We start from the raw sequence: 27,929 nt of genomic DNA, 5'->3' as shown, positions 1-27,929 counted from the left end.
ACCAAAATGCATTGCAAGGATTAACGCTTCGATAAACAGTAGGCTCCAACTATGAAACGTTCAAAATAGACATATATAAAAATACTTAGCGAAAAGCCTTTTCCACCCCGCAACATATTAATACATAATATGTATTAATAACCATTGCAAATGGTTTGAATTTTCACTTGTGCCTTTATAAAGTATCAAATCTATGCAAATAATACAGATTTAATACAGTGACTTAGATTCCTGATCCTCACTTAAGAACATCACATGGTCCTTGTAAGCATTTGATCAACATACAGAATCTAATGATTCAACATAGATTTTATACAAAATTCACTCAGAGCTGAAAAATTACAAAGTGTGAAAAGCAAGTTCCAACTGGAATTCGTTTCAATTTTGTATGACAATCTCCCTCTTTTTCTCATTTAATTTGTAGAAAGAAAAACAACTTCATGTTGAGGCAAAAAGAAAAAAAAAGATACTATAATGAGATTTATCTCTCATATATTATAAGATTTAAAATGACCTGTTTTCTCATATATGAATAATGTCACCTAAAAATATCCAATTACAATATCTGAACAATCTGAGAGTAACGATTTTAACATTATTTTGTGCTTTCCATTAAAGGGAATGATCATCACCATGGAACTTACTCTTTTATACAGTACTTGAAACAGAATGTTTTTGCCAGTCAGAAAATCAATTTCCTATGAGATAAGTAGAAATGCAGTAGAGGAAGTGGTAGAGTTAAGACACTGAAAGCTATAAAAGATTAAATTTGACGTAATCACAGAATAAAGGCTGTGCATTTTTTTGGTTTTTTTTTTTTTCAATTGTGAAAAAATGAGATGTAATGTTAACAATGCATACCTTTCATGTGCTATATACGGTTAAAGTAGTACTTTGTAAATGATAAAATAAGTATAATAAAAGTGACTCCTTCATGAATGATATATGTAGAAGTCTAGCTCAAGGAGCTTTCTAACTGCAAAGCCATTCATTCTCTAAAAATTGAGTCAGATCAGAGGTTATTCCAGGTATAATTATAAATTTCTAAACTTACTTCAGATTAGCCTAGAAGGAATTGCCAATGCCCTCTGACAAAGATTTGGAAGACAGAATTTGATGATTAGAAAAATAAAGGGAGAAGAAATCCAATATTAATTCCCCCATTCATTCAATAAATATTTATTATTGCCTACTACTTTAGACAAAAATGTTCAGGGAGGTGACATTCTATAGTAGCAGCCAGTGAAAAAATAAATACATAAGTAAACCTCATAGGTAAACTATAAGTGCTGTTAGAGAAACAGGGAGCCAGAGAGAGAAGCAAGGGAAGAAGTCTATTTACATAAGGTGGAAATTACTTTTATGGAGAAGTAACATTCAGACTAAGCTTCAAAAGGTTTAGAAGGAATTACCCAAATGAAGAGTAGGAATTAGTGCTCCAGGAAAAGGGAATATCAAGAGCAGAGGCCCAGAAGCACAAACAATGTATTTCAAGGCATGAAAGAAGTTTCTAAATCATATATTTGATAAGGGACTTATACTAAGAATATATAAAAAATACAGTAATAAAAAGACAAATAGGGGGGTCCTCGGGAAGATGGCGGAAGAGTAAGACGCGGAGATCACCTTCCTTCCCACAGATACAGTAGAAATACATCTACACGTGGAACTGCTCCTACAGAACACCCACTGAACGCTGGCAGAAAACGTCCGACCTCCAAAAAGGCAAGAAACTCCCCCCGTACTTGGGTAGGGCAAAAGAAAAAAGAAATAACAGAGACAAAAGAATAGGGACGGCACCTGCACTAGTGGGAGGGAGCCGTGAAGGAGGAAAGATTTCCACGCACTAGGAAGCCCCTTCGCGGGCGGAGACTGCGGGTGGCAGAGGGGGGAAGCTTCGGAGCCACGGAGGAGAGCGCAGCCACAGGGGTGCGGAGGGCAAAGCGGAGAGGTTCCCGCACGGAGGCTCGGCGCCGAGCAGCACTCTCCAGCCCGAGAGGCTTGTCTGCTCACCCGCCGGGGCGGGCGGGGCTGGGAGCTGAGGCTCGGGCTTCGGTCGGATCGCAGGGAGAGGACTGGGGTTGGCGGCGTGAACACAGACTGAAGGCGTTAGTGCACCACAGCTAGCCAAGAGGGAGTCCGGGAAAAAGTCTGCAGCTGCCGAAGAGGCAGGAGACTTTTTCTTCCCTCTTTGTTTCCGGGTGCGCGAGGAGAGGGGATTCAGAGCGCTGCCTAAACGAACTTCAGAGACGGGCGCGAGCCGCAGCTACCAACGCGGATCCCACAGCAACAGGGGCGCAGAGGGAAAAACGGAGAGATTCCCGCACAGAGGCTCGGCGCCGAGCAGCACTCTCCAGCCCGAGAGGCTTGTCTGCTCCCCCGCCGGGGCGGGCGGGGCTGGGAGCTGAGGCTCGGCTTCGGTCGGATCGCAGGGAGAGGACTGAGGCTGGCGGCGTGAACACAGCCTAAAGGGATTAGCGCACAACAGCTGGCTGGGAGGGAGACTGGGAAAAAGTCTGCAGCTGCCGAAGAGGCAAGGGACTTTTTCTTGCCTCTTTGTTTCGCGGCGCGCAAGGAGAGGGGATTCAGAGCGCCGCCTAAACGAACTCCAGAGAAGGGCGCGAGCCGCGGCGATCACCGCAGACCCCACAGCAACAGGGGCGCAGAGGAAAAAAACGGAGAGACTCCCGCACAGAGGCTCGGCGCCGAGCAGCACTCACCAGCCCGAGAGGCTTGGCTGCTCGGCGGGCGGGGCTGGGAGCTGAGGCTCGGGTTTCGGTTTCGGTTGGATCGCAGGGAGAGGACTGGGGCTGGCGGCGTGAACACAGCCTGAAGGGGTTAGCGCACCACAGCTGGCTGGTAGGGAGTCCGGGAAAAAGTCTGCAGCTGCCGAAGAGGCAAGAGACTTTTTCTTGCCTCTTTGTTTCGCGGCGCGCAAGGAGAGGGGATTCAGAGTGCCGCCTAAACGAACTCCAGAGAAAGGCGTGAGCCGCGGCGATCAGCACGGACCCCAGAGACGGGCGTGAGACGCTGGGGCTGCTGCTGCCGCCTCCAAAAAGCCTGTGTGTGAGCACAGGTCACTCTCCACATCGCCCCTCCCGGGAGCCTGTGCAGCCCGCCACTGCCAGGGTCCCGTGATCCGGGGACAAGTTCCCCGGGAGAACGCACTGCCCGCCTCAGGCTGGTGCAACGTCACGCCGGCCTCGGCCGCCGCAGGCTCACCCCGCCTCCTCTGTACACCTCCCTCCCCGCGGCCTGAGGGAGCCAGAGCCCCCGAAGCAGCTGCTCCTTTAACCCCGTCCTGTCTGTGCGGGGAATAGACGCCCTCAGGCGACCTACACGCAGAGGCGGGTCCAAATCCAAAGCTGAACCCCAGGAACTGTGCGAACAGGGAAGATAAGGGGAAATCTCTCCCAGCAACCTTAGAAGCAGCGGATTAAAACTCCACAAACAACTTGATGTGCCTGCATCTGGTGAATACCTGAATAGACAACGAATCATCCCAAATTCAGGAGGTGGACTTTGGGAGCAGGATATATTAATTTTTCCCCTTTTCCTTTATTTGTGAGTGTATATGTATATGCTTCTGGGTGCGATTTTGTCTGTATAGCTTTGCTTTACAATAGCTTTATTTTACTTCACTATATTATAGCCTCTTTCTTTCTTTCTTTCTTTCTTTCTATTTTTTCTCCCTTTTACTCTGAGCCGTGTGGACGAAAGGCTCTTGGTACTCCAGCCAGGCATCAGGGCCGTGCCTCTGAAGTGGGAGAGCCAACTTCAGGACACTGGTCCACAAGAGACCTCCCAGCTTCACGTAATACCAAACGGCAAAAATCTCTCAGAGATCTCCATCTCAACATCAAGACCCAGCTTCACTCAACGACCAACAAGCTACAGTGCTGGACACCATATGCCAAACAACTAGCAAGACAGGAACACAGCCCCATCCATTAGCAGAGAGGCTGCCTAAAATCATAATAAGGCCACAGACACCCCAAAATACACCACCAGACGTGGACGTGCCCACCAGAAAGACAAGAGCCAACCTCATCCACCAGAGCTCAGGCACTAGTTCCCTCCACCAGGAAGCCTACACAACCCACTGAACCAACCTTAGCCACTGGGGACAGATACCAAAAACAACAGGAACTACGAACCTGCAGCCTGTGAAAAGGAGACCCCAAACACAGTAAGATAAGCAAAATGAGACGACAGAAAAACACACAGCAGATGAAGGAGCAGGGTCAGAACATACCAGACTTAACAAATGAAGAGGAAATAGGTAGTCTACCTGAAAAAGAATTCAGAATAATGATAGTAAGGATGATCCAAAATCTTGGAAATAGAATAGACAAAATGCAAGAAACATTTAACAAGGACGTAGAAGAACTAAAGAGGAACCAAGCAATGATGAAAACCACAATAAATGAAATTAAAAATACTCTAGATGGGATCAATAGCAGAATAACGGAGGCAGAAGAAAGGATAAGTGACCTGGAAGATAAAATGGTGGAAATAACTACTACAGAGCAGGATAAAGAAAAAAGAATGAAAAGAACTGAGGACAGTCTCAGAGACCTCTGGGACAACATTAAACGCGCCAACATTCGAATTATAGGGGTCCCAGAAGAAGAAGAGAAAAAGAAAGGGACTGAGAAGATATTTGAAGAGATTATAGTTGAAAACTTCCCTAATATGGGAAAGGAAATAGTTAATCAAGTCCTAGAAGCACAGAGAGTCCCATACAGGATAAACCCAAGGAGAAACACACCAAGACACATATTAATCAAACTATCAAAAATTAAATATAAGGAAAACATATTAAAGGCAGCAAGGGAAAAAAAACAAATAACACACAAGGGAATCCCCATAAGGTTAACATCTGATCTTTCAGCAGAAACTCTGCAAGCCAGAAGGGAGTGGCAGGATATACTTAAAGTGATGAAGGAGAAAAACCTGCAACCAAGATTACACTACCCAGCAAGGATCTCATTCAGATTCGATGGAGAAATTAAAACCTTTACAGACAAGCAAAAGCTGAGAGAGTTCAGCACCACCAAACCAGCTTTACAACAAATGCTAAAGGAACTTCTCTAGGCAAGAAACACAAGAGAAGGAAAACACCTACAATAACAAACCCAAAACATTTAAGAAAATGGGAATAGGAACATACATATCGATAATTACCTTGAATGTAAATGGATTAAATGCTCCCACCAAAAGACACAGGCTGGCTGAATGGATACAAAAACAAGACCCATATATATGCTGTCTACAAGAGACCCACTTCAGACCTAGAGACACATATAGACTGAAAGTGAGGGGATGGAAAAAGATATTCCATGCAAATGGAAATCAAAAGAAAGCTGGAGTAGCAATTCTCATATCAGACAAAATAGACTTTAAAATAAAGACTATTACAAGAGACAAAGAAGGACACTATATAATGATCAAGGGATCGATAGAAGAGGAAGGTATAACAATTGTAAATATTTATGCACCCAACATAGGAGCACCTCAATACATAAGGCAAATACTAACAGCCATAAAAGGGGAAATCGACAGCAACACAATCATAGTAGGGGACTTTAACACCCCACTCTCACCAATGGACAGATCATCCAAAATGAAAATAAATAAGGAAACACAAGCTTTAAATGATACATTAAACAAGATAGACTTAATTGATATTTATAGGACATTCCATCCAAAAACAACAGAATACACATTTTTCTCAAGTGCTCATGGAACATTCTCCAGGATAGATCATATCTTGGGTCACAAATCAAGCCTTGGTAAATTTAAGAAAATTGAAATCGTATCAAGTATCTTTTCCGACCACAACGCTATGAGACTAGATATCAATTACAGGAGAAGACCTGTAAAAAATACAAACACATGGAGGCTACACAATACATTACTTAATAACGAAGTGATCACTGAAGAAATCAAAGGGGAAATCAAAAAATACCTAGAAACAAATGACAATGGAGATACGACGACCCAAAACCTATGGGACGCAGCAAAAGCAGTGCTAAGAGGGAAGTTTATAGCAATACAAGCCTACCTCAAGAAACAGGAAACATCTCGAATAAACAACCTAACCTTGCACCTAAAGCAATTAGAGAAAGAAGAACAAAAAAACCCCAAAGCCAGCAGAAGGAAAGAAATTATAAAGATCAGGTCAGAAATAAATGAAAAAGAAATGAAAGAAACAATAGCAAAAATCAATGAAACTAAAAGCTGGTTCTTTGAGAAGATAAACAAAATTGATAAACCATTAGCCAGACTCATCAAGAGAAAAAGGGAGAAGACTCAGATCAATAGAATTAGAAATGAAAAAGGAGAAGTAACCACTGACACTGCAGAAATACAAAAGATCATGAGAGATTACTACAAGCAACTCTATGCCAATAAAATGGACAACCTGGAAGAAATGGACAGATTCTTAGAAATGCACAAACTGCCGAGACTGAACCAGGAAGAAATAGAAAATATGAACAGACCAATCACAAGCACTGAAATTGAAACTGTGATTAAAAACCTTCCAACAAACAAAAGCCCAGGACCAGATGGCTTCACAGGTGAATTCTATCAAACATTTAGAGAAGAGCTAACACCTATCCTTCTCAAACTCCTCCAAAATATTGCAGAGGGAGGAACACTCCCAAACTCATTCTACGAGGCCACCATCACCCTGATACCAAAACCAGACAAAGATGTCACAAAGAAAGAAAACTACAGGCCAATATCACTGATGAACATAGATGCAAAAATCCTCAACAAAATACTAGCAAACAGAATCCAACAGCACATTAAAAGGATCATACACCATGATCAAGTGGGGTTTATCCCAGGAATGCAAGGATTCTTCAATATACGCAAATCAATCAATGTGATACACCATATTAACAAACTGAAGGAGAAAAACCATATGATCATCTCAATAGATGCAGAGAAAGCTTTCGACAAAATTCAACACCCATTTATGATAAAAGCCCTGCAGAAAGTAGGCATAGAGGGAACTTTCCTCAACATAATAAAGGCCATATATGACAAACCCACAGCCAACATTGTCCTCAATGGTGAAAAACTGAAACCATTTCCACTAAGATCAGGAACAAGACAAGGTTGCCCACTCTCACCACTATTATTCAACATAGTTTTGGAAGTGTTAGCCACAGCAATCAGAGAAGACAAAGAAATAAAAGGAATCCAAATCGGAAAAGAAGAAGTAAAGCTGTCACTATTTGCAGATGACATGATACTATACATAGAGAATCCTAAAGATGCTACCAGAAAACTCCTAGAGCTAATCAATGAATTTGGTAAAGTAGCAGGATACAAAATTAATGCACAGAAATCTCTTGCATTTCTATACACTAATGAAAAATCTGAAAGTGAAATTAAGAAAACACTCCCATTTACCATTGCAACAAAAAGAATAAAATATCTAGGAATAAACCTACCTAAGGAGACAAAAGACCTGTATGCAGAAAATTATAAGACACTGATGAAAGAAATTAAAGATGATACAAATAGATGGAGAGATATACCATGTTCCTGGATTGGAAGAATCAACATTGTGAAAATGACTCTACTACCCAAAGCAATCTACAGATTCAATGCAATCCCTATCAAACTACCACTGGCATTTTTCACAGAACTAGAACAAAAAATTTCACAATTTGTATGGAAACACAAAAGACCCCGAATAGCCAAAGCAATCTTGAGAACGAAAAATGGAGCTGGGGGAATCAGGCTCCCTGACTTCAGACTATATTACAAAGCTTCAGTAATCAAGACAGTTTGGTACTGGCACAAAAACAGAAATATAGATCAATGGAACAGGATAGAAAGCCCAGAGATAAACCCACACACATATGGGCACCTTATTTTTGATAAAGGAGGCAAGCATATACAGTGGAGAAAAGACAGCCTCTTCAATAAGTGGTGCTGGGAAAATTGGACAGGTACATGTAAAAGTATGAAAATAGAACACTCCCTGACACCATGCACAAAAATAAACTCAAAATGGATTAAAGACCTAAGTGTAAGGGCAGACACTATCAAACTCTTAGAGGAAAACATAGGCAGAACACTCTATGACATACATCACAGCAAGATTCTTTTTGACCCAGCTCCCAGAGAAATGGAAATAAGAACACAAATAAACAAATGGGACCTAATGAAACTTAAAAGCTTTTGCACAGCAAAGGAAACCATAAACAAGACCAAAAGACAACCATCAGAATGGGAGAAAATATTTGCAAATGAAGCAACTGACAAAGGATTAATCTCCAAGATTTACAAGCAGCTCATGCAGCTCAATAACAAAAAAACGAACAACCCAATCCAAAAATGGGCCGAAGACCTAAATAGACATTTCTCCAAAGAAGATATACAGATGGCCTACAGACACATGAAAGAATGCTCAACATCATTAATCATTAGAGAAATGCAAATCAAAACTACAATGAGATATCATCTCACACCGGTCAGAATGGCCATCATCAAAAAATCTAGAAACAATAAATGCTGGAGAGGGTGTGGAGGAAAGGGAACACTCTTGCACTGTTGGTGGGAATGTAAATTGATACAGCCACTATGGAGAACAGTATGGAGGTTCCTTAAAAAACTACAAATAGAACTACCATACGACCCAGCAATCCCACTACTGGGCATATACCCTGAGAAAACCATAGGTCAAAAAGAGTCATGTACCAAAATGTTCATTGCAGCTCTATTTACAATAGCCAGGACATGGAAGCAATCTAAATGTCCATCGACAGATGAATGGATAAAGAAGATGTGGCACATATATACAATGGAATATTACTCAGCCATAAAAAGAAATGAAATGGAGGTATTTGTAATGAGGTGGATGGAGTTAGAGTCTGTCATACAGAGTGAAGTAAGTCAGAAAGAGAAAAACAAATACAGTATGCTAACACATATATACGGAATCTAAGGGGAAAAAAAAAAAAAAAAAAAAAAAAAGAGGCCATGAAGAACCTAGTGGCAAGACGGGAATAAAGACACAGACCTACTAGAGAATGGACTTGAGGATATGGGGAGGGGGTGGGGTGAGATGTGACAGGGTAAGAGAGTGTCATGGACATATATACACCACCAAATGTAAAATAGATAACTAGTGGGAAGCAGCCGCATAGCACAGGGAGATCAGCTCGGTGCTTTGTGACCATCTAGAGGGATGGGATGGGGAGGGTGGGAGGGAGGGAGATGCAAGAGGGAAGAGAAATGGGAACATATTGTATATGTATAACTGATTCACTTTGTTATAAAGCAGAAGCTAACACACCATTGTAAGGCAATTATACTTCAATAAAGATGTTAAAAAAAAAAAAAAAAAAAAAAAAAAAAGACAAATAACCCAACTGAAAAATGGGCACAGGATCTACATAGTCATTTCTCCAAGGAAGATATACAAATGGCCAATAAGAACATGTAGAGTATCACTTATATGTGGAATCCAAAAAATAAAACAAACTAGTGAATACAACAAAAAAGAAACAACTCACAGATATAGAAAACAAACTAGTGGTTACCAGTGGGGAGATGGGGAGAGGGAATCAGAGAGGTACAAGATAGGGACAGGGGATTAAGAGGTACAAACTACTCTGTATAAAATAAATAAGCTACAAAGATATACTGTACAGCACAGGGAATATTGCCGATATATTATAATAACTATAAATGGAGTATAATCTTTAAAAATTGTGAATCACTATGTTGAACACCTAAACTTTACATAATATTATAAATCAACTATACCTCAATTAAAAAAAAGAACATGAGGAGATGCTCAACATTATTAGTCATCAAGCAAATGCAAATCAAACCACAAGGAAATAGCACTTCATACCCACTAGGATGGCTAGAATCAAAAATATCAGATAACAAATGAAGGTGTGGAAAAAATCAACTCTCATACACTGCTGGTGGGAATGTAAAATGGTTTAGCTGCTTTAGAAAACAGTGAGGCAGTTTCTCAAACTATCATAGTTAACATATAATCCAGCAATTTCACTCCTAGGTATAACATTCTAGAGAAATGAAAACATGTTCATGCAGAAACTTGTACCTGCAGTTCCCTGGAGGCCTAGTGGCTAGGATTCGGCACTTTCAGAAACTTGTACTGGAATGTTTGTAGCAGCATTATTATAACAGCCAAAAGGTGGAAACAATCCAAGTGTCCATGAGCAGACAAATGTATAAACAAATTGTGGTATATCCATATAATATTATTTGACCATAAAAAAGAATGAAGTACTTATACATGCTACAACATGGACAAACCTTATTGAACCTTGAAAACATCATGCTAAGGGAAAGAAGACACTCACAAAATACCGCATACTATATTATTCCATTCATATGAAAGCCCAGACTAGAGAAATCTCTAGAGACAGAAAGATTCGTGGCTGCTTAGAGTTGGGTGAGGAAAGAGGGGAAGCAAGGATACTGGGTTTCTTTTTGAGGTGATGAAAATGTTCTGAAATTTGTGGTGATGGTTGCACATACCTGAATATAATAAAAAGCACTCAATTGCACACTTTATATGGGTTAATTGTATGGTATGTTAATTATATCTCAATGAAGCTGTTTTAAAAATTTTTCAAAGACCTATATGATTGATGCAGAATATATAGGATAATTACTGTAAGAAAGAGAAAAGACAAGAGGTGAAGTAAAAGACAAGCAAGATGAAAGAATGGGAAAGTAACATATTTGTTATTAGCTTTCACTCTGTTTACTTCTTAGACAGCACAAAGGAAGGGCCTCCAGAGGGATGTATGGGTAAAGAGTGACTATTGAGGAGTTCTTAGAACATTCAAGTTTACTTACATCAGGAGTTACTAATATGTTTGAGGCTTTCAATGAGCAGCCATGTGAATTTCTAAGATCAAAGAATAGCAATCATTGCCAATGGCCTGGCTGTCAGTAACCTTGTGAGTCATTGCTGTGCCTCTGCTACTCTGTTGGCCCTGTTAGGAGTACTAGAAACATACAGGCAATGACCAAAAAAAACCAAAACCAAACCAAAAAAACCAAAACCACCACCACCACCAACTTACTCTCTACTTTGAAGACACCAGCCCCAACGAAGTAAATATATTTCCAAATGGTTTCTTGATAAAGATAGAAATTCTACAGTAGTAAGGTATATAGGATACAGGCATAATCTAGACTGCCGATTTTTATAATTCAGCCTGAATAAACATTATAAAATAAAAAATAAAGTGAATGGAAGATGCTAGAAAGGGAAGTAAGAAGAGCTTATTTTTCATTTTATTAAGATATTTCTCTCTGATGCTTCCAATACCCAGAGTACACTATCCAACTCCTCAAGCTATTTTTATTTCCCAGTATGGAAGTACTGAATTTCCCTTCCTCCTTAGAGAAAGAAGTACTCATCCTGAACACATCAAAATGGAACGTATGCTAGTTGCTAGGGATGTCATAACTCCTGGGAGATCTAACTTTAGCTTAGGAAAACAAAAACGAAACAAAACAGATTGCTATCTCACAATCTTCCTGTTTCATACGAGAAAGGAATTATGAGTTAATCTCTAGTAGTTCACTGACATGCTAACACACACTTGGTTTTAACCACCGTACAAACTCTTCTTTCTCTGACTCCCCTTCCCTCTTTCTTATCTTCTGCACAGGAACAATAAGTTACTGTACTAACACATTTCTTCCTACTTTTCTCAACTCTCAGATAACAGAGAGATGATATTTTGGAAGAGATTTTTTTTTATGTATGATGATTTAGGTATGTTCACATATGTGACATATGTACATAAATAATGTTAATCAGCTTTTAAAGGGCTTTTACATTTTAATATGGTGACCCTAAAAATGAATACAAAGAAAAATAACTGAACCAAATGATGTCTCAAGATTCTTATTCACAGATGAAGATAAATCATCTAATAGCTAACACTGATGCCAAGGAACTAACAAGAGGTAATTTAACAGATGAGGAAATGCTAAGTGTAGCAAGAAGGATAAATCTAGAAGCTGGGAGACAAATTAGGTGAATGTCACCATGTGCATACAACTACAGTGATTTTTTTTCCACAACAATGAAATGATACCCCAAAATATTGCAGTGCAAATGACTAGAATAACACCTATCAGAATCAGTGAATTATTACCTCTAAATCTAAAAAGTATATGAACACTTGCTTTTAAAATAGCTATTTATATCTTAAAGTATTGCTTAAACAGTATTTTTAAATGCATAATTAATGTTTAACTTATTGAACAGTATTTAACCAGGAACATTACTTTCAATTTAGCCTTGTAGCTGCTAGAAATACGTTTGGCTCCTTTATTCTCACTGAGGTTACAGAGATATCATCACTGTATTCTCTTAGGTACTATCAAAGTCAGACATGCTTCTGATTTCCTCTCCCATTTTCTGCCATTCTTCTACGAGTATAGGGTGAGTGATACATCAGCGATACCAGAATGACATATATTTGATTCATATTTGACTCAGTAAGTACCTATGTAAAATCACTTCCTGAGGTACCTCTTTGGCTATCCACTGACTGGTACCTAGATCATTCTCTCCTGCTTAATAAGAACCACAATAATGCCAGGACCACTATTAGGAGGAAGTATTAGGTACTGCTGTTAAATTGAGAATAATGTCTTATTCAAACACTTGTGTTTTAGGTACAAACAGAAAGGCAACTAGAAGTTGCTGTCCAATATGGTGGGAAAATATGAAGTTAAATAAAGAAAATTGAAATTGTACTAAATTAAAACAGAACATGTGACAGAAAGGCAGGCACAAATGAGTTGGGCCTTGTAGGCTACAGTGGAGTCATGAGAGGGTTTCAAGTAGAGAAGTTAAATGATCCAACCCACATTTCAGTAGCCATTCCTGTGGCTGCTGTGTTGGAAACAAACTGAACAGGTTACTACAATAATACAGGTGAGAGACGAGGGTAGTAGTGGATGAGTGAAAAGTGGTTTTATTTCAGATATGAAGGATCAAGAGCATTTGCTGACACATTAGATGTGGGGTTATGAAGACAGAAGGAGTCAAAGAAAACCTTCAGGTTTATTGCCTAAAGAACTGGAAGCACAAAGTTGTCCTTTCTGAAATGAGAAAGAATACCAAAGGAATAGATTTTGAAAGAGTATCAGAAATTTATCTCAGACATGTTAAATTTGATATGTTTATTAACCGTCCTAGTAAAGGTGTCAAGTAGACAGATATAAGAATACAGTCAAGTAGAAATACGGGTTTAAGATATAAATCAGAGTGTACTGGATGGTATTTTAGTCATGAGACTAGATGAAATCCCCAAAAGAGTAAGTACAGCCAAAAAAAAAAAGAGAACTGAGCCCTGGGGCACTCCAAAGTTTAGAGGTTGGAGAGATGTGAAAGATCCAACAAAAGAGATGAAGAATTTGCCAGAAATGCAGCAGGGGGGAAAAAAATTAGATAATGTACTTTCTGAAAGCCAAATAAGAAAATGTTTCAAAAAAGAGAGGCATCAAACACTTTAAGTTTTAATGCTAGGTGTAGTAGGACGAGGATGAGATCTGACCTGTCGATTTAATCATGGTAGAATGGTACGGGTGAAAGTCTGATTAGCTTTCAAGTGGATTCAAGAGAGCATGGAAAGAGAATAACTACAACATTAAGATTAGACAACTCCTTCAAGGAATTTTGCAGTAGGAGGACAGAAATGGGATTGTAGAGAGGGAAAAGTAAATTCAAAAGAAGATATTTTAAATATGGAAAAATTAACAGCATGCTTGCTGGCCTGTAGGAAAGCTACAGTGGAGATCCATACAACCCCCCACCCCCCACAGAAAAACAATAAAGGAAAAGGGAGAACTGTTAGAAGCAATATCTTTGCAAAAAAGAGGATGGAATGCAGGGCACAAGTGGAGAAACTGGACTTTGTAATTAACATTTGCAGTTTTATTCATAGTAATACAAAATCTAAATTGGCACAGATGCAGCCGAGTGAGCTGACATGTATCAGGAGCACATGGAAGCTGACTGTTCCTATTTCCTCAGTTAAAAAAAAAAAAGGAAACAAAGTTACCATCTGGTAGGAAAGATTGGGAAGAGGTTAGGAAGGTTTGATGAAAGAGAAGATTTGAAAGCAGTCATCTAGGAGACTAGGAGAGTAGGACCTGTGGACACACTGTATGACTGCCTGGCAGCATTACAGGCTCACTAGAGGTTAATAACCATTCTGCAGTTATCTTCTGGGCTAGACAGAGAAGCTATTATTACTCCCTTTTCTAAATCACTTTATAAGAGTAGAGCAGGGAAAAAAATTACACTCCTCTGAGCACCGATTCCTAGGAATTGATTTTTTTTTTTTTTTTTTTCCTTCTCAGGGAACTATCCTCCATTTAATCTTACTTTCTGATTTGTCTGCCTTGGTCATTTGAAAATAAAGCATATTTTTTAATCAAACTATTATACTTTGAAGAAACAAACTATCTAATATGGCAGTCACAAAGTAAGACTGACAATGAATGAATGTGCTGTTCAAAAGAAAAGATATATTTGTTTCCAAGCGAAATTTAACAAAGGTAATGATGCTATATGGTAACAAGGAAAAGGGCTGAAGGGTTGAGGCACGAAGAATGGATCATGTGCTAAACACCATCTTATATCTGGTGCTTAGTGAAGTACCTGATAATCAGCACTCATGAAACATGTTGAATAAAGGAATGAGTAGGCAAATACATAATGAAACCTAAAGACAGAATGACAAAATATAAAGACTGATTAAAAAGACTGAAAGTAGGAGAGGAAGACATAAAAGACTGGGTTCACTGAAAGATGCAAGTCAGTGGTAAGAGTCCAAAATGATATTCTTTCAAGAGTTTCTTCTTGAAAAATACTTAATATCGCTCCCACATCTCTGAATTAGGTCACACAAGAGAAAAACACACGGCAAAATTTTAAAACTGTATTAAAAAGACAAATATTAATAACTTTAAAAAATCCCTCATGTTCTCTTTCCCTAACCTAGGTAGATAGAAAAAAAATAGAATTTTGTCTCTATGCAATTGTGAGATACACAGTGTATATCTTAAACACTGGATAGAAATAAAAACGTGTATCAACTGATGGCCTCTATTGATTGATTTAAGGCACGTAAACACCGGGAAAAGTAAATGGCTTATGAAGCCTCACATAGAAGAAAAATTTCTTATTTTTCAACAATCACTCTGTGGAATCTAACCTACATGAAATGAATTATATACGTTATTTCTTTCCAATGCCAGTTTGATAGTACGACAAGGAGATCATGTTGATATTAAGATTTAACTTCTCAAATCAATAGTTTAAAATCTTCATATTTCATCTTAGAATTCTCAAGTCTAAAAACTGCTTGAATTTTTATTGCTCTTATGATAAAGTCTAAATACCTGAACTTGAGGTACCCTGGTCTTACGGCTGAACTTGGCTTACCTGTCTAAGTCTTATCTGGTCACTCTTGTCCTCACATTCCAAATCTCATACATCCTTGAACTACTCATGGTTCTTAATACAATTTGCTCCTTTTAGTCTCACTGCTGTTTCCTCTGTCAAAAATGCTCTTCTAATACCCAGAAAACACCTACTTCACGTCTCACTTTAAACTCAGTGTTCTTTGGAAGAGCATCTGTTTATGTGCTACCCTAGCAGGCTACACATTTTTCTATATATTTAGTTCCTATCACACGGTACTACCATACAATTGTCTAATTACTTGAATGTATTCCCTAAAAGGTCATAAATACCAGAATTTTTATTTTATTATATTTATATAACATTTATATTTTAAGTCCTGAGCACACAGGGCTTACGTATGGCACACAGATATTAAAAAATATTAATCTGTTGAATAAAGTTCTTCGTATCGAGAATTAATTCATCGAAAATCACTTATCCCCTTTTTTAAAACAAAAAAAAGGTTCTGATAAGAACTATTCGGCATCATACAAATATTCATTTAGTAAGGAACGTGAAATAATGAAAACTTACAAAGAAACAGACATATATGTATTCATGTATATGAGCTGAGTGAAAAATGGTATTAATCTCCCTTCATAATACTTTATCTTTTTTCAAATTATAAAAAAAAAAAGCAATAAAACATGGCACTTGATGGTAAATGTTTTACCTTGTTTTAGATCAGCATTTCTCGTAACACTGTCTGACAAATAGCAGTTTGGTAAAGGGTATGATGAAAACATTGGCCAAGGATATGGATCACCACCCTAAAAAGAAGCAAGACAGATGACTTTAGGAAGTAGTTTAATATTAAATTTTAAGACTTTCTGAAATATCATTTAAATTGGCTTTTGTTTCATAAATTCCAGAGTTGTAGCATAACTAACCAAAAGCTATCTGACATTATAATTCAACACTCTAATGGATACTAACTAAAATGAAATATAGAAACAACATTAAATAAGTACTAAAGACAAATAAGATAACTTGTTGTAGCAACTAGATTGCTCACAAAACTATTTCTCTTGTGCTGTCAATCATTTCTAGCTCACCATCTTGGAATGAAGTACTTAATATAACAACAAACAACAGTAAAAATAACAAAAAAACCCTTCAAGAGAAAACCAAACTCTATGGATACTGATGAAAGGAGAGGTACTCAATATATTGCCAATGAAACACAATAAGAATTAGTCATCTAATAAAAATCAGGTATCATGAAGGGGAAAGATAGTAAAAGTGAAAAAATTTTAATATGTGTTCAAAGACACACAAGGAAAATGACAAGTTTTTAATAAAAGAATATCCTACTCCGCAACACAAACTACCACTCATGACACCTTGCCTTGAAGAATGCTATTTTCATTAGAAAGTGTTTACTTGCATCCTAAAGTTTTTCTAGTACCAAAAGTTCAATTCCCTGATGTGGATATTTGCAAGTTGTTTATTGTCACTTGAGTTGGCTACCTTGTTTCAAAATGTCAGAAAAACATTCCCCCCTCCTCTTTATCCCACTTACCTTCTCTAGCATCCTTGGAGGCAAAATTCGTTCCATTGGCCCACCAATAAGGTTTATTCTAACAAGAACATGATTTCTCTCCACTGATAAGCTATCAATTATAAAATCTCTGAAAAATAAATATATCAATTGTTACTGCCTTAATTGAATATGATTTTATTTTAAGATCATGTCAGTGGAATGTAGAGGAAAAAAAGCAATACAATTTCTATAGAAGAGTCTGAAAAATAAATTCACTTTTTATCTTACAGCTTTCTTAGCTACAGAGCAAAGAATTGGAGATATAACTGATATAATGAGATCAATGAGATTAAGAATATTTCCTTGATAAATGTCACATGTTAAAAAGAAATGGGATTAAGATGTGCATTATTTCCACAACAACTCTATCACATTTTTAGTCAAAGTTCCCTTAAGTTCTAGACCCAGTGTCTTAATTCAAATTCTAAACTTTGTATCCTCCACACTTCCTGCAGCTGTTAATACTATCTTTCTATATCAAACCTAGAGTATTCAGTAATGTGGCCTGGTCTTCTGTACTATTTTTCCAAGGTCTAGCTAGGGTGGAGGCACACTTTTTTTTAATTACAGACACAAAAACAATGCCAGCTATTGAATGTGTGTTCAAGATATGTCAACCGAATCAAGGTAATGGTAAGTATGACATATTAATAGAAAAAAGTTTTCAAGATATTACCATAACCTCGTTTTGCAATAATCAGAATTTATAACTATGAGCTAACGTAATTAAGAGAATAAGTAAAAATTGCCTCTATAAGGGACACAAAAATCAAACGTTTTGTTTAATGGGTCATCTTTCATATGAGTCTGAATTTAAAGCTGATACAACTTAATAAAGTTAGGACTTAACTAAAAAACAAAAAACTAAACAGAAACTTAGAAAGTAGTACTCTGTAGGCTGTCTCCAAGAACACTGTCTACAATCTTTTTAACTGTGACATTTATGCTTTACTGCTTTTTACTCTTATTTAAATCTACTGAATTCAGATAATGGAAAAACATTAAATAGACTGTACAGAAAATTACTGTCTTAACAGAACATCTGTAAAGAAAGCTGTTATTGTCTCGCAATTTTTTTTTTTTTTTTTTACCTGTGACTGTCAGAGGTCTCTAAGGTATTTTCTTCTTGAGCATTTAGTAACATTTCAGATACTTGATACTGAGCCTCCAATAGGAGAAGAGTGTCTAGATCACAGCATACCACACTTAATAACCTAAATAAAAAGGAACAATAAAAGTAGATTTTCTAAAATATATCCTAAAAGTTTAGAAACTTTCTTGGTGTCTCAAACACCTATAAATGGAAATAAAATTTTGTAAGAAAAATCAGGTAGTTATTTCAGATATATTTTTAATCATTTTGAATAACTGACTTCAAAAGTTTTTCTAATTGAAATATCATTTAAAGACCATGGGTTTTTTCTAATCTAGTTTAAAAATTTATCTAAATCTAGGAATAAAAAATTTTCTTCTCAACTGATACTTAATTTAAAAATTAATTAGGGAACATTAGCAAACCTATAAAAACTACAAGTTGCCACCACTTTTTGCTCAATTAAATACAGAAAGAATGACAGAATCATCTTGCTACCAATCCAGGAAATATTAGGTGAAATGTCAATGGCTAACTTTATAATTGTCAGATAAAGCTGAGAACACAGAAACACAATGATCTATCTTAACATTACTAAAAGTAGAAATCATGTGGCCCCTATTGTGATGCAAGAGGATGTACAGTGAGTGCACCATCTACAAAATATTCTTGCCAAAAAAACGGAACCTGAAACTAACCAATCCTAGATATCTCATTATCAGTTTATACTTATACAAGGCTCAAAGAAATATGTAAAAAGACACCACAAGAGGGAAACAGTCAACACAAAAACCAGAATTTGGAGAATTCTACACATTATATATTTCTTCTGGAAATAAAATGGTTCATAAAAAAAGGGGATAAAGAAAGTTATAAACTAAAAGAAAAATAAAATGAATGTGAAGATTTTGTTTTGATCATGATTCAACCAAAAACTGTGAAAATGCGTTTTGAGTCACACAGGAACTATCTCCAAGGTATGTTAAGTAAAAAAGAGGAGGCACAAGACGTGTATAGTGGTAGCATTCAAACCAAAATGGAGACACATTTGAATACATATTTAAGTACATATTTGTTTTTACGTAGAATCCCTCTCCAAAGACAAAAAAGAAACTGGTAAGAGTTGTTAGCTTGGCGGGGGGGGGGAGGCGGGGTGGTTGGAATCTGGCAGAGTGAAGGGAATATACTTCTCACAGTATATCTTTTATAGTTTTTGAATTTTGGTGCAATCACATGTTTTATCTAGTCAATAGCATCCATAAATAGAAAATGCTTGGTGGATGCATTTAACAGTCAAAAATGGCAATTCAATATCACTCCCCAGAACCTGGCTAAAATAACCAAATGTATCCAAAACTAAGGGAAAATCTACTATCAGTTTAGAGAAATGTTCCGTACTTAGTTTATAAAAGTAAAAACATTTGTGCTAGATAAAATGAAAAAAATACTTAGCCTTCTAGTTTAAAGATGGTAGTGTAAGTTGGTATTTCCCTTTTCTCAGCCTAGAAATAACCCCAAGGACTGAGAAGGAAGGAAAAGATCATAAAAATGTTTAGCCACAAAATGAGCTGAAGGACAGTCAAGGCCAATCAAAATTGGGCAAAGACCACTACGGGAAGGAAAGAAACTGAGAAAGGATGTCACGGCTGCCCATGAAAAACAACAGAATTAATTTCTCAAAAAAATTCATAAAAACAATACTTTCAGAAATGAGGAGTATACTCAGATGAAACTCTCTGTTTACAACAGTGGAAACAGGATACACGAGACAAAGGCAGGAAGACCCCTGGTCCTGTTATGGTTCGTAGCAATAGAAGAAAAAAGGTAGAACATGGAGTCACAGACAAATCAATTATTAGTTATTGGTTACAGGTTATAGATACAATTATTAATAATTAAAACTGACTACATGCATAGTGAGATTGGCAGGGACAACACAAAAACACACACAGACCGAAAACTCAGGTCCACAGAAAAAGTTCAACTAACTGAGAACATGACCATAACTTCTCTTCAACACGAGCCTCCTATAAACAGCTGATGATGAAAAAACTCACACCCCTCCAAAAACAAATACCACAGGACGCATACAAAGGTGCTCCAAGAAAAAGGAGGAGATAACAGGATGAGTAGATGGCAAATACAAACACACAGCGCAGCCATTATACACTCCAACACTATGACCAAATAATTGTCCGTGAATTCTTTAAGTTATATAAATGTATCAAATCAACAGGTTGTATAACTTACAGAATGTTATATTGCAATTATCTCTCAACTGAAAAGTTTAATAAAGCAGTAGTCTCCAATAAGCTCTTTGCACAAAGTAGAGCTGTATAAGCACAGGGAAGAAACAGCAAAACAACCAGAAAAGATAAAACATGAACTGGCAGAGCTAAGGAAAGAAGCAGAAGAATAAAAGTGTCACAGAAATTAATGCACAATTAGAAAGAGCAAAAAAGAAAAGATGCTGCTAAAAGCACAATAAATGATACAGGGAACAGAATGAGAGTGTGAAAAACATAATGAAAATAAAGAGTTTAAATTATTGATTTCTTGAAGAGAAAACAGAAATAACCTAACAGGATACACGTTTAGAGATACTACTCAAATTCCACGAGAAAAGCAACCATAACAGCATATCCAGGGTAAATTGAACCAAAAGAGTCAACACTGAGACAGAGCTATTAGACTTAGAGAAAGAACCACTGGGGTGATGGCGGAATAGAAGGACGTGCTCTCACTCCCTCTTGCGAGAGCACCAGAATCAAAACTGGCTGCTGGACAATCATTGACAGGAAGAACCTGGACTTCACCAAGGAGGATACCCCACGTCCAAGGACAGAGGAGAAGCCACAGTGAGACGGTAGGAGGGGCGCAATCAGAGTAAAATCAAATCCCATAACTGCTGGGTGGGTGACTCACAGACTGGCGAACACTTATACCACAGAAGTCCACCCACTGGAGTGAAGGTTCTGAGCCCCACGTCAGGCTTCCCAACCTGGGGGTCTGGCTACGGGAGAAGGAATTCCTAGAGAATCAGACTTTGAAGCCTAGTGGGAATTGATTGCAGGACTTTGACAGGACTGGGGGAAACAGAGACCCCACTCTTGGAGGGCACACACAAAGTAATGTGTGCATCGGGACCCAGGGGAAGGAGCAGTGACCCTGGGGGAGACTGAACCAGACCTACCTGCTGGTGTTGGGGGGGTCTCCTGCAGAGGCGAGTGGTGGCTCTCTTTCACCGTGGGGATAAGGACACTGGCAGCTGAGGTTCTGGGAAGCTCTCCTTGCCGTGAGCCCTCCCAGAGTCTGCCATTAACCCCACCAAAGAGCACGGGTAGGCTCCAGTGTTGGGTTGCCTCAGGCCAAACAACCAACAGGGAGGGAACCCAGCCCCACCCATCAACAGTCAAGTGGATTAAGGTTTTACTGAGCTCTGACCGCCACAGCAACAGGGAGGGAACCCAGCCCCACCCATCAACAGTCAAGTGGATTAAGGTTTTACTGAGCTCAGACCGCCACAGCAACAGTCAGCTCTACCCACCACCAGAGCCTACCATCAAGCCTCTTAGATAGCCTCAACCACCAGAGGGCAGAGAGCAGAAGCAAGAAAAACTACAATCCTGCAGCCTGTGGACCAAAAACCACAGTTACAGAAAGATAGACAAGATGAAAAGGCAGAGGGCTATATACCAGATGAAGGAACAAGAAAAAACCCCAGAAAAACAACTAAATGAAGTGGAGATAGGCAACCTTCCAGAGAAAGAATTCAGAATAATGATAGTGAAGATGATCCAGGACCTCGGAATAAGAATGGAGGCAAAGATTGAGAAGATGCAAGAAATGATTAACAAAGACCTAGAAGAATTAAAGAACAAACAAACAGAGATGACCAATACAATAACTGAAATGAAAACTACACTAGAAGGAATCAATAGCAGAATAACTGAGGCAGAAGAACGGATAAGTGACCTGGAAGACAGAATGGTGGAATTCACTTCTGCGGAACACACTAAAGAAAAAAGAATGAAAAGAAATGAAGACAGCCTAAGAGACCTCTGGGACAACATTAAACGCAACAACATTCGCATTATAGGGGTCCCAGAAGGAGAAGAGAGAGAGAAAGGACCAGAGAAAATATTTGAAGAGATTATAGTCGAAAACTTCCCTAACATGGGAAAGGAGATAGCCACCCAAGTCCAGGAAGCGCAGAGAGTCCCATACAGAATAAACCCAAGGAGAAACACGCCGAGACACATAGTAATCAAAGTGGCAAAAATTAAAGACAAAGAAAAATTATTGAAAGCAGCAAGGGAAAAACGACAAATAACATACAAGGGGACTCCCATAAGGTTAACAGCTGATTTCTCAGCAGAAACTCTGCAAGCCAGAAGGGAGTGGCATGATATACTTAAAGTGATGAAAGGGAAGAACCTACAACCAAGATTACTCTACCCGGCAAGGATCTCATTTAGATTTGATGGAGAAATCAAAAGCTTTACAGACAAGCAAAAGCTAAGAGAATTCAGCACCACCAAACCAGCTCTACAACAAATGCTAAAGGAACTTCTCTAAGTGGGACACACAAGAGAAGAAAAGGACCTACAAAAACAAACCCAAAACAATTAAGAAAATGGTCATAGGAACATACATATCGATAATTACCTTAAACGTGAATGGATTAAATGCCCCAACCAAAAGACATAGACTGGCTGAATGGATACAAAAACAGGACCCATATATATGCTGTCTACAAGAGACCCACTTTAGACCTAGGGACACATACAGACTGAAAGTTAGGGGATGGAAAAAGATATTCCATGCAAATGGAAATCAAAAGAAAGCTGGAGTAGCTATACTCATATCAGATAAAATAGACTTTAAAATAAAGAATGTTACAAGAGACAAGGAAGGACACTACATAATGATCCAGGGATCAATCCAAGAAGAAGATATAACAATTATAAATATATATGCACCCAACATAGGAGCACCTCAATACATAAGGCAACTGCTAACAGCTATAAAAGAGGAAATCGACAGTAACACAATAATAGTGGGGGACTTTAACACTTCACTTACACCAATGGACAGATCATCCAAAATGAAAATAAATAAGGAAACAGAAGCTTTAAATGACACAATAGACCAGATAGATTTAATTGATATATATAGGACATTCCATCCAAAAACAGCAGATTACACGTTCTTCTCAAGTGTGCACGGAACATTCTCCAGGATAGATCACATCTTGGGTCACAAATCAAGCCTCAGTAAATTTAAGAAAATTGAAATCATATCAAGCATCTTTTCTGACCACAATGCTATGAGATTAGAAATGAATTACAGGGAAAAAAACGTAAAAAAGACAAACACATGGAGGCTAAACAATACATTACTAAATAACCAAAAGATCACTGAAGAAATCAAAGAGGAAATAAAAAAATACCTAGAGACAAATGACAATGAAAACACGACGACCCAAAACCTATGGGATGCAGCAAAAGCGGTTCTAAGAGGGAAGTTTATAGCTATACAAGCCTACCTAAAGAAACAAGAAAAATCTCAAGTAAAAAATCTAACCTTACACCTAAAGAAACTAGAGAAAGAAGAGCAAACAAAACTCAAAGTTTGCAGAAGGAAAGAAATCATAAAGATCAGAGCAGAAATAAATGAGATAGAAACAAAGAAAACAATAGCAAAGATCAATAAAACTAAAAGTTGGTTCTTTGAGAAGATAAACAAAATTGATAAGCCATTAGCCAGACTCATCAAGAAAAAGAGGGAGAGGACTCAAATCAATAAAATCAGAAATGAAAAAGGAGAAGTTACAACAGACACTGCAGAAATACAAAACATCCTAAGAGACTACTATAAGCAACTTTATGCCAATAAAATGGACAACCTGGAAGAAATGGACAAATTCTTAGAAAGGTATAACCTTCCAAGACTGAATCAGGAAGAAACAGAAAATATGAACAGACCAATCACAAGTAATGAAATTGAAACTGTGATTAAAAATCTTCCAACAAACAAAAGTCCAGGACCAGATGGCTTCACAGGTGAATTCTATCAAACATTTAGAGAAGAGCTAACACCCATCCTTCTCAAACTCTTCCAAAAAATTGCAGAGGAAGGAACACTCCCAAACTCATTCTATGAGGCCACCATCACCCTGATACCAAAACCAGACAAAGACACTACAAAAAAAGAAAATTACAGACCAATATCACTGATGAATATAGATGCAAAAATCCTCAACAAAATACTAGCAAACAGAATCCAACAACACATTAAAAGGATCATACACCACGATCAAGTGGGATTTATCCCAGGGATGCAAGGAGTCTTCAATATACGCAAATCAATCAATGTGATACACCATATTAACAAACTGAAGAATAAAAACCATATGATCATCTCAATAGATGCAGAAAAAGCTTTTGACAAAATTCAACACCCATTTATGATAAAAACTCTCCAGAAAGTGGGCATAGAGGGAACCTACCTCAACATAATAAAGGCCATATATGACAAACCCACAGCAAACATCATTCTCAATGGTGAAAAACTGAAAGCATTTCCTCTAAGATAAGGAACGAGACAAGGATGTCCACTCTCACCACTATTATTCAACATAGTTCTGGAAGTCCTAGCCACGGCAATCAGAGAAGAAAAAGAAATAAAAGGAATACAAATTGGAAAAGAGGAAGTAAAACTGTCACTGTTTGCGGATGACATGATACTATATATAGAGAATCCTAAAACTGCCACCAGAAAACTGCTAGAGCTAATTAATGAATATGGTAAAGTTGCAGGATACAAAATTAATGCACAGAAATCTCTTGCATTCCTATACACTAATGATGAAAAATCTGAAAGAGAAATTATGGAAACACTCCCATTTACCATTGCAACAAAAAGAATAAAATACCTAGGAATAAACCTACCTAGGGAGACAAAAGACCTGTATGCAGAAAACTATAAGACACTGATGAAAGAAATTAAAGATGATACCAACAGATGGAGAGGTATACCATATTCTTGGATTGGAAGAATCAATATTGTGAAAATGACTATACTACCCAAAGCAATCTACAGATTCAATGCAATCCCTATCAAATTACCAATGGCATTTTTTACAGAACTAGAACAAAAAATCTTAAAATTTGTATGGAGACACAAAAGACCCCGAATAGCCAAAGCAGTCTTGAGGCAAAAAAATGGAGCTGGAGGAATCAGACTCCCTGACTTCAGACTATACTACAAAGCTACAGTAATCAAGACAATATGGTACTGGCACAAAAACAGAAACATAGATCAATGGAACAAGATAGAAAGCCCAGAGATTAACCCACGCACCTATGGTCAACTAATCTATGACAAAGGAGGCAAAGATATACAATGGAGAAAAGACAGTCTCTTCAATAAGTGGTGCTGGGAAAACTGGACAGCTACATGTAAAAGAATGAAATTAGAATACTCCCTAACACCATACACAAAAATAAACTCAAAATGGATTAGAGACCTAAATATAAGACTGGACACTATAAAACTCTTAGAGGAAAACATAGGAAGAACACTCTTTGACATAAATCACAGCAAGATCTTTTTTGATCCACCTCCTAGAGTAATGGAAATAAAAACAAAAATAAACAAGTGGGACCTAATGAAACTTCAAAGCTTTTGCACAGCAAAGGAAACCATAAACAAGACGAAAAGGCAACCCTCAGAATGGGAGAAAATATTTGCAAATGAATCAACGGACAAAGGATTAATCTCCAAAATATATAAACAGCTCATTCAGCTCAATATCAAAGAAACAAACACCCCAATCCAAAAATGGGCAGAAGACCTAAATAGACATTTCTCCAAAGAAGACATACAGATGGCCACGAGGCACATGAAAAGATGCTCAACATCACTAATTATTAGAGAAATGCAAATCAAAACTACAATGAGGTATCACCTCACTCCTGTTAGAATGGGCATCATCAGAAAATCTACAAACAACAAATGCTGGAGAGGGTGTGGAGAAAAGGGAACCCTCTTGCACTGTTGGTGGGAATGTAAATTGATACAGCCACTATGGAGAACAATATGGAGGTTCCTTAAAAAACTAAAAATAGAATTACCATATGACCCAGCAATCCCACTACTGGGCATATACCCAGAGAAAACCGTAATTCAAAAAGACACATGCACCCGAATGTTCATTGCAGCACTATTTACAATAGCCAGGTCATGGAAGCAACCTAAATGCCCATCAACAGGCGAATGGATAAAGAAGATGTGGTACATATATACAATGGAATATTACTCAGCCATAAAAAGGAACGAAATTGAGTCATTTGTTGAGACGTGGATGGATCTAGAGACTGTCATACAGAGTGAAGTAAGTCAGAAAGAGAAAAACAAATATCGTATATTAATGCATGTATGTGGAACCTAGAAAAATGGTACAGATGAGCCAGTTTGCAGGGCAGAAGTTGAGACACAGATGTAGAGAATGGACATATGGACACCAAGGGGGGAAAACTGCGGTGGGGTGGGGATGGTGGCGTGCTGAATTGGGCGATTGGGATTGACATGTATACACTGATGTGTATAAAATTGATGCCTAATAAGAACCTGCAGTATAAAAAAGCAAACAAAACAACTAATACTAAACTTTCATTGGGTTATTTGTATGGAAATATGTTAATATAAATGTTTCAGATATTACATGAAATTCCTAAAAATCTTATATTTGTATTTGTATGGAAATATGTATGGAAATATGTTAATATAAATGTTTCAGACATTACAGAAATTTCTAAAAATCTTATATTTGTATTTGTATGGAAATATGTATGGAAATACGTTAATATAAATGTTTCAGACATTACATGAAATTTCTAAAAATCTTATATGTTCTGGTATAATGTTATAAGTAATAATCCTAGTTACTACTTTAAAATGTATATCTCAGAAATAACTAATTTTCTTGTCAACTGCATTATTATGAACTTTCATCAAATCTTTTACCGTGGTCATTTTTAAGTCTTTTGTCATTTACAGACAGTTCTGGGTGTACTCTGATGATTTTGCAAATATGTTTCTATAAAAGGGTTTCATCTTCAAGAAATTCATGGAAAAGACTCTGACAAGTACAGGTTTCTGGTAACTGACTGTACTGCTGAACTGAATGAATAAGCATTTTCAGAACTCTGATGAAAAACTGATGAACTCATGAAAGTGCTAACAAAAGATCAAGATAAAAAAAAAAACAATTAATTACATGGGACTGAGTGAACTGATGAGGATGAGTATAATTTTTGTGACTTTCTGTCTGAATTAAAAAAAAAAAAATCCAAGGACTCAGAGGCAAAGAATATACAAATCAATTTTCACTGCAAAGTAAAGGAGCATTACAGTGGAGGATTACTGGACTGAATGTCAATATTATGACAGTATGAGTGTGTTTCATGTTTGGTAATTGCAAATCATTGTTGCTTTTTGTTGTGGTCATCCATGTACAATGCTTGGTGTCAGTCTATTTATCTTTGTAAAAATAAAATACAGTTAGTGTGTTGAAAAAAAAAAAAAAAAAAAAAAAGAACCATGGGTATCCAGGAAAAGAAATGTCACTAACAGAGTTGGGTTGGGGAACAGAATCAAGCTGTTCTCAGATATACCCACACATAAATACAGCAGACAATGAAGCAATACTGGGAGGAGGTCATAACACCAGATAGTAACAATTTACAAAGCTGTTTAATTTAAAAGAAAAAAGCAAA

General features: G+C 37.6%; 1 protein-coding gene across 3 annotated transcripts in view; it reads right to left on the bottom strand.

The window, feature by feature from the left end:
* Positions 1-27,929, bottom strand: part of TBC1D32 (TBC1 domain family member 32) — a 197,285-nt gene that overhangs the window by 65,443 nt on the left and 103,913 nt on the right. For all 3 annotated transcript variants that reach the window (XM_082474446.1, XM_082474447.1, XM_082474448.1), the window contains 3 exons: positions 18,146-18,268; positions 17,034-17,142; positions 16,185-16,281 (listed from right to left, as the gene is read on the bottom strand). In XM_082474446.1, the coding sequence (XP_082330572.1) occupies positions 16,185-16,281; positions 17,034-17,142; positions 18,146-18,268 (329 nt within the window). The remainder of the gene's footprint in view (positions 1-16,184; positions 16,282-17,033; positions 17,143-18,145; positions 18,269-27,929) is intronic.

This window comes from Balaenoptera physalus (assembly GCF_965194825.1).
Source record: "Balaenoptera physalus genome assembly, chromosome: 9".
NCBI classification, from domain to species: Eukaryota; Metazoa; Chordata; class Mammalia; order Artiodactyla; family Balaenopteridae; genus Balaenoptera; species Balaenoptera physalus.
Note: the sequence above shows the minus strand (reverse complement) of the source record. Positions and strands in the feature narration are given on the sequence as shown.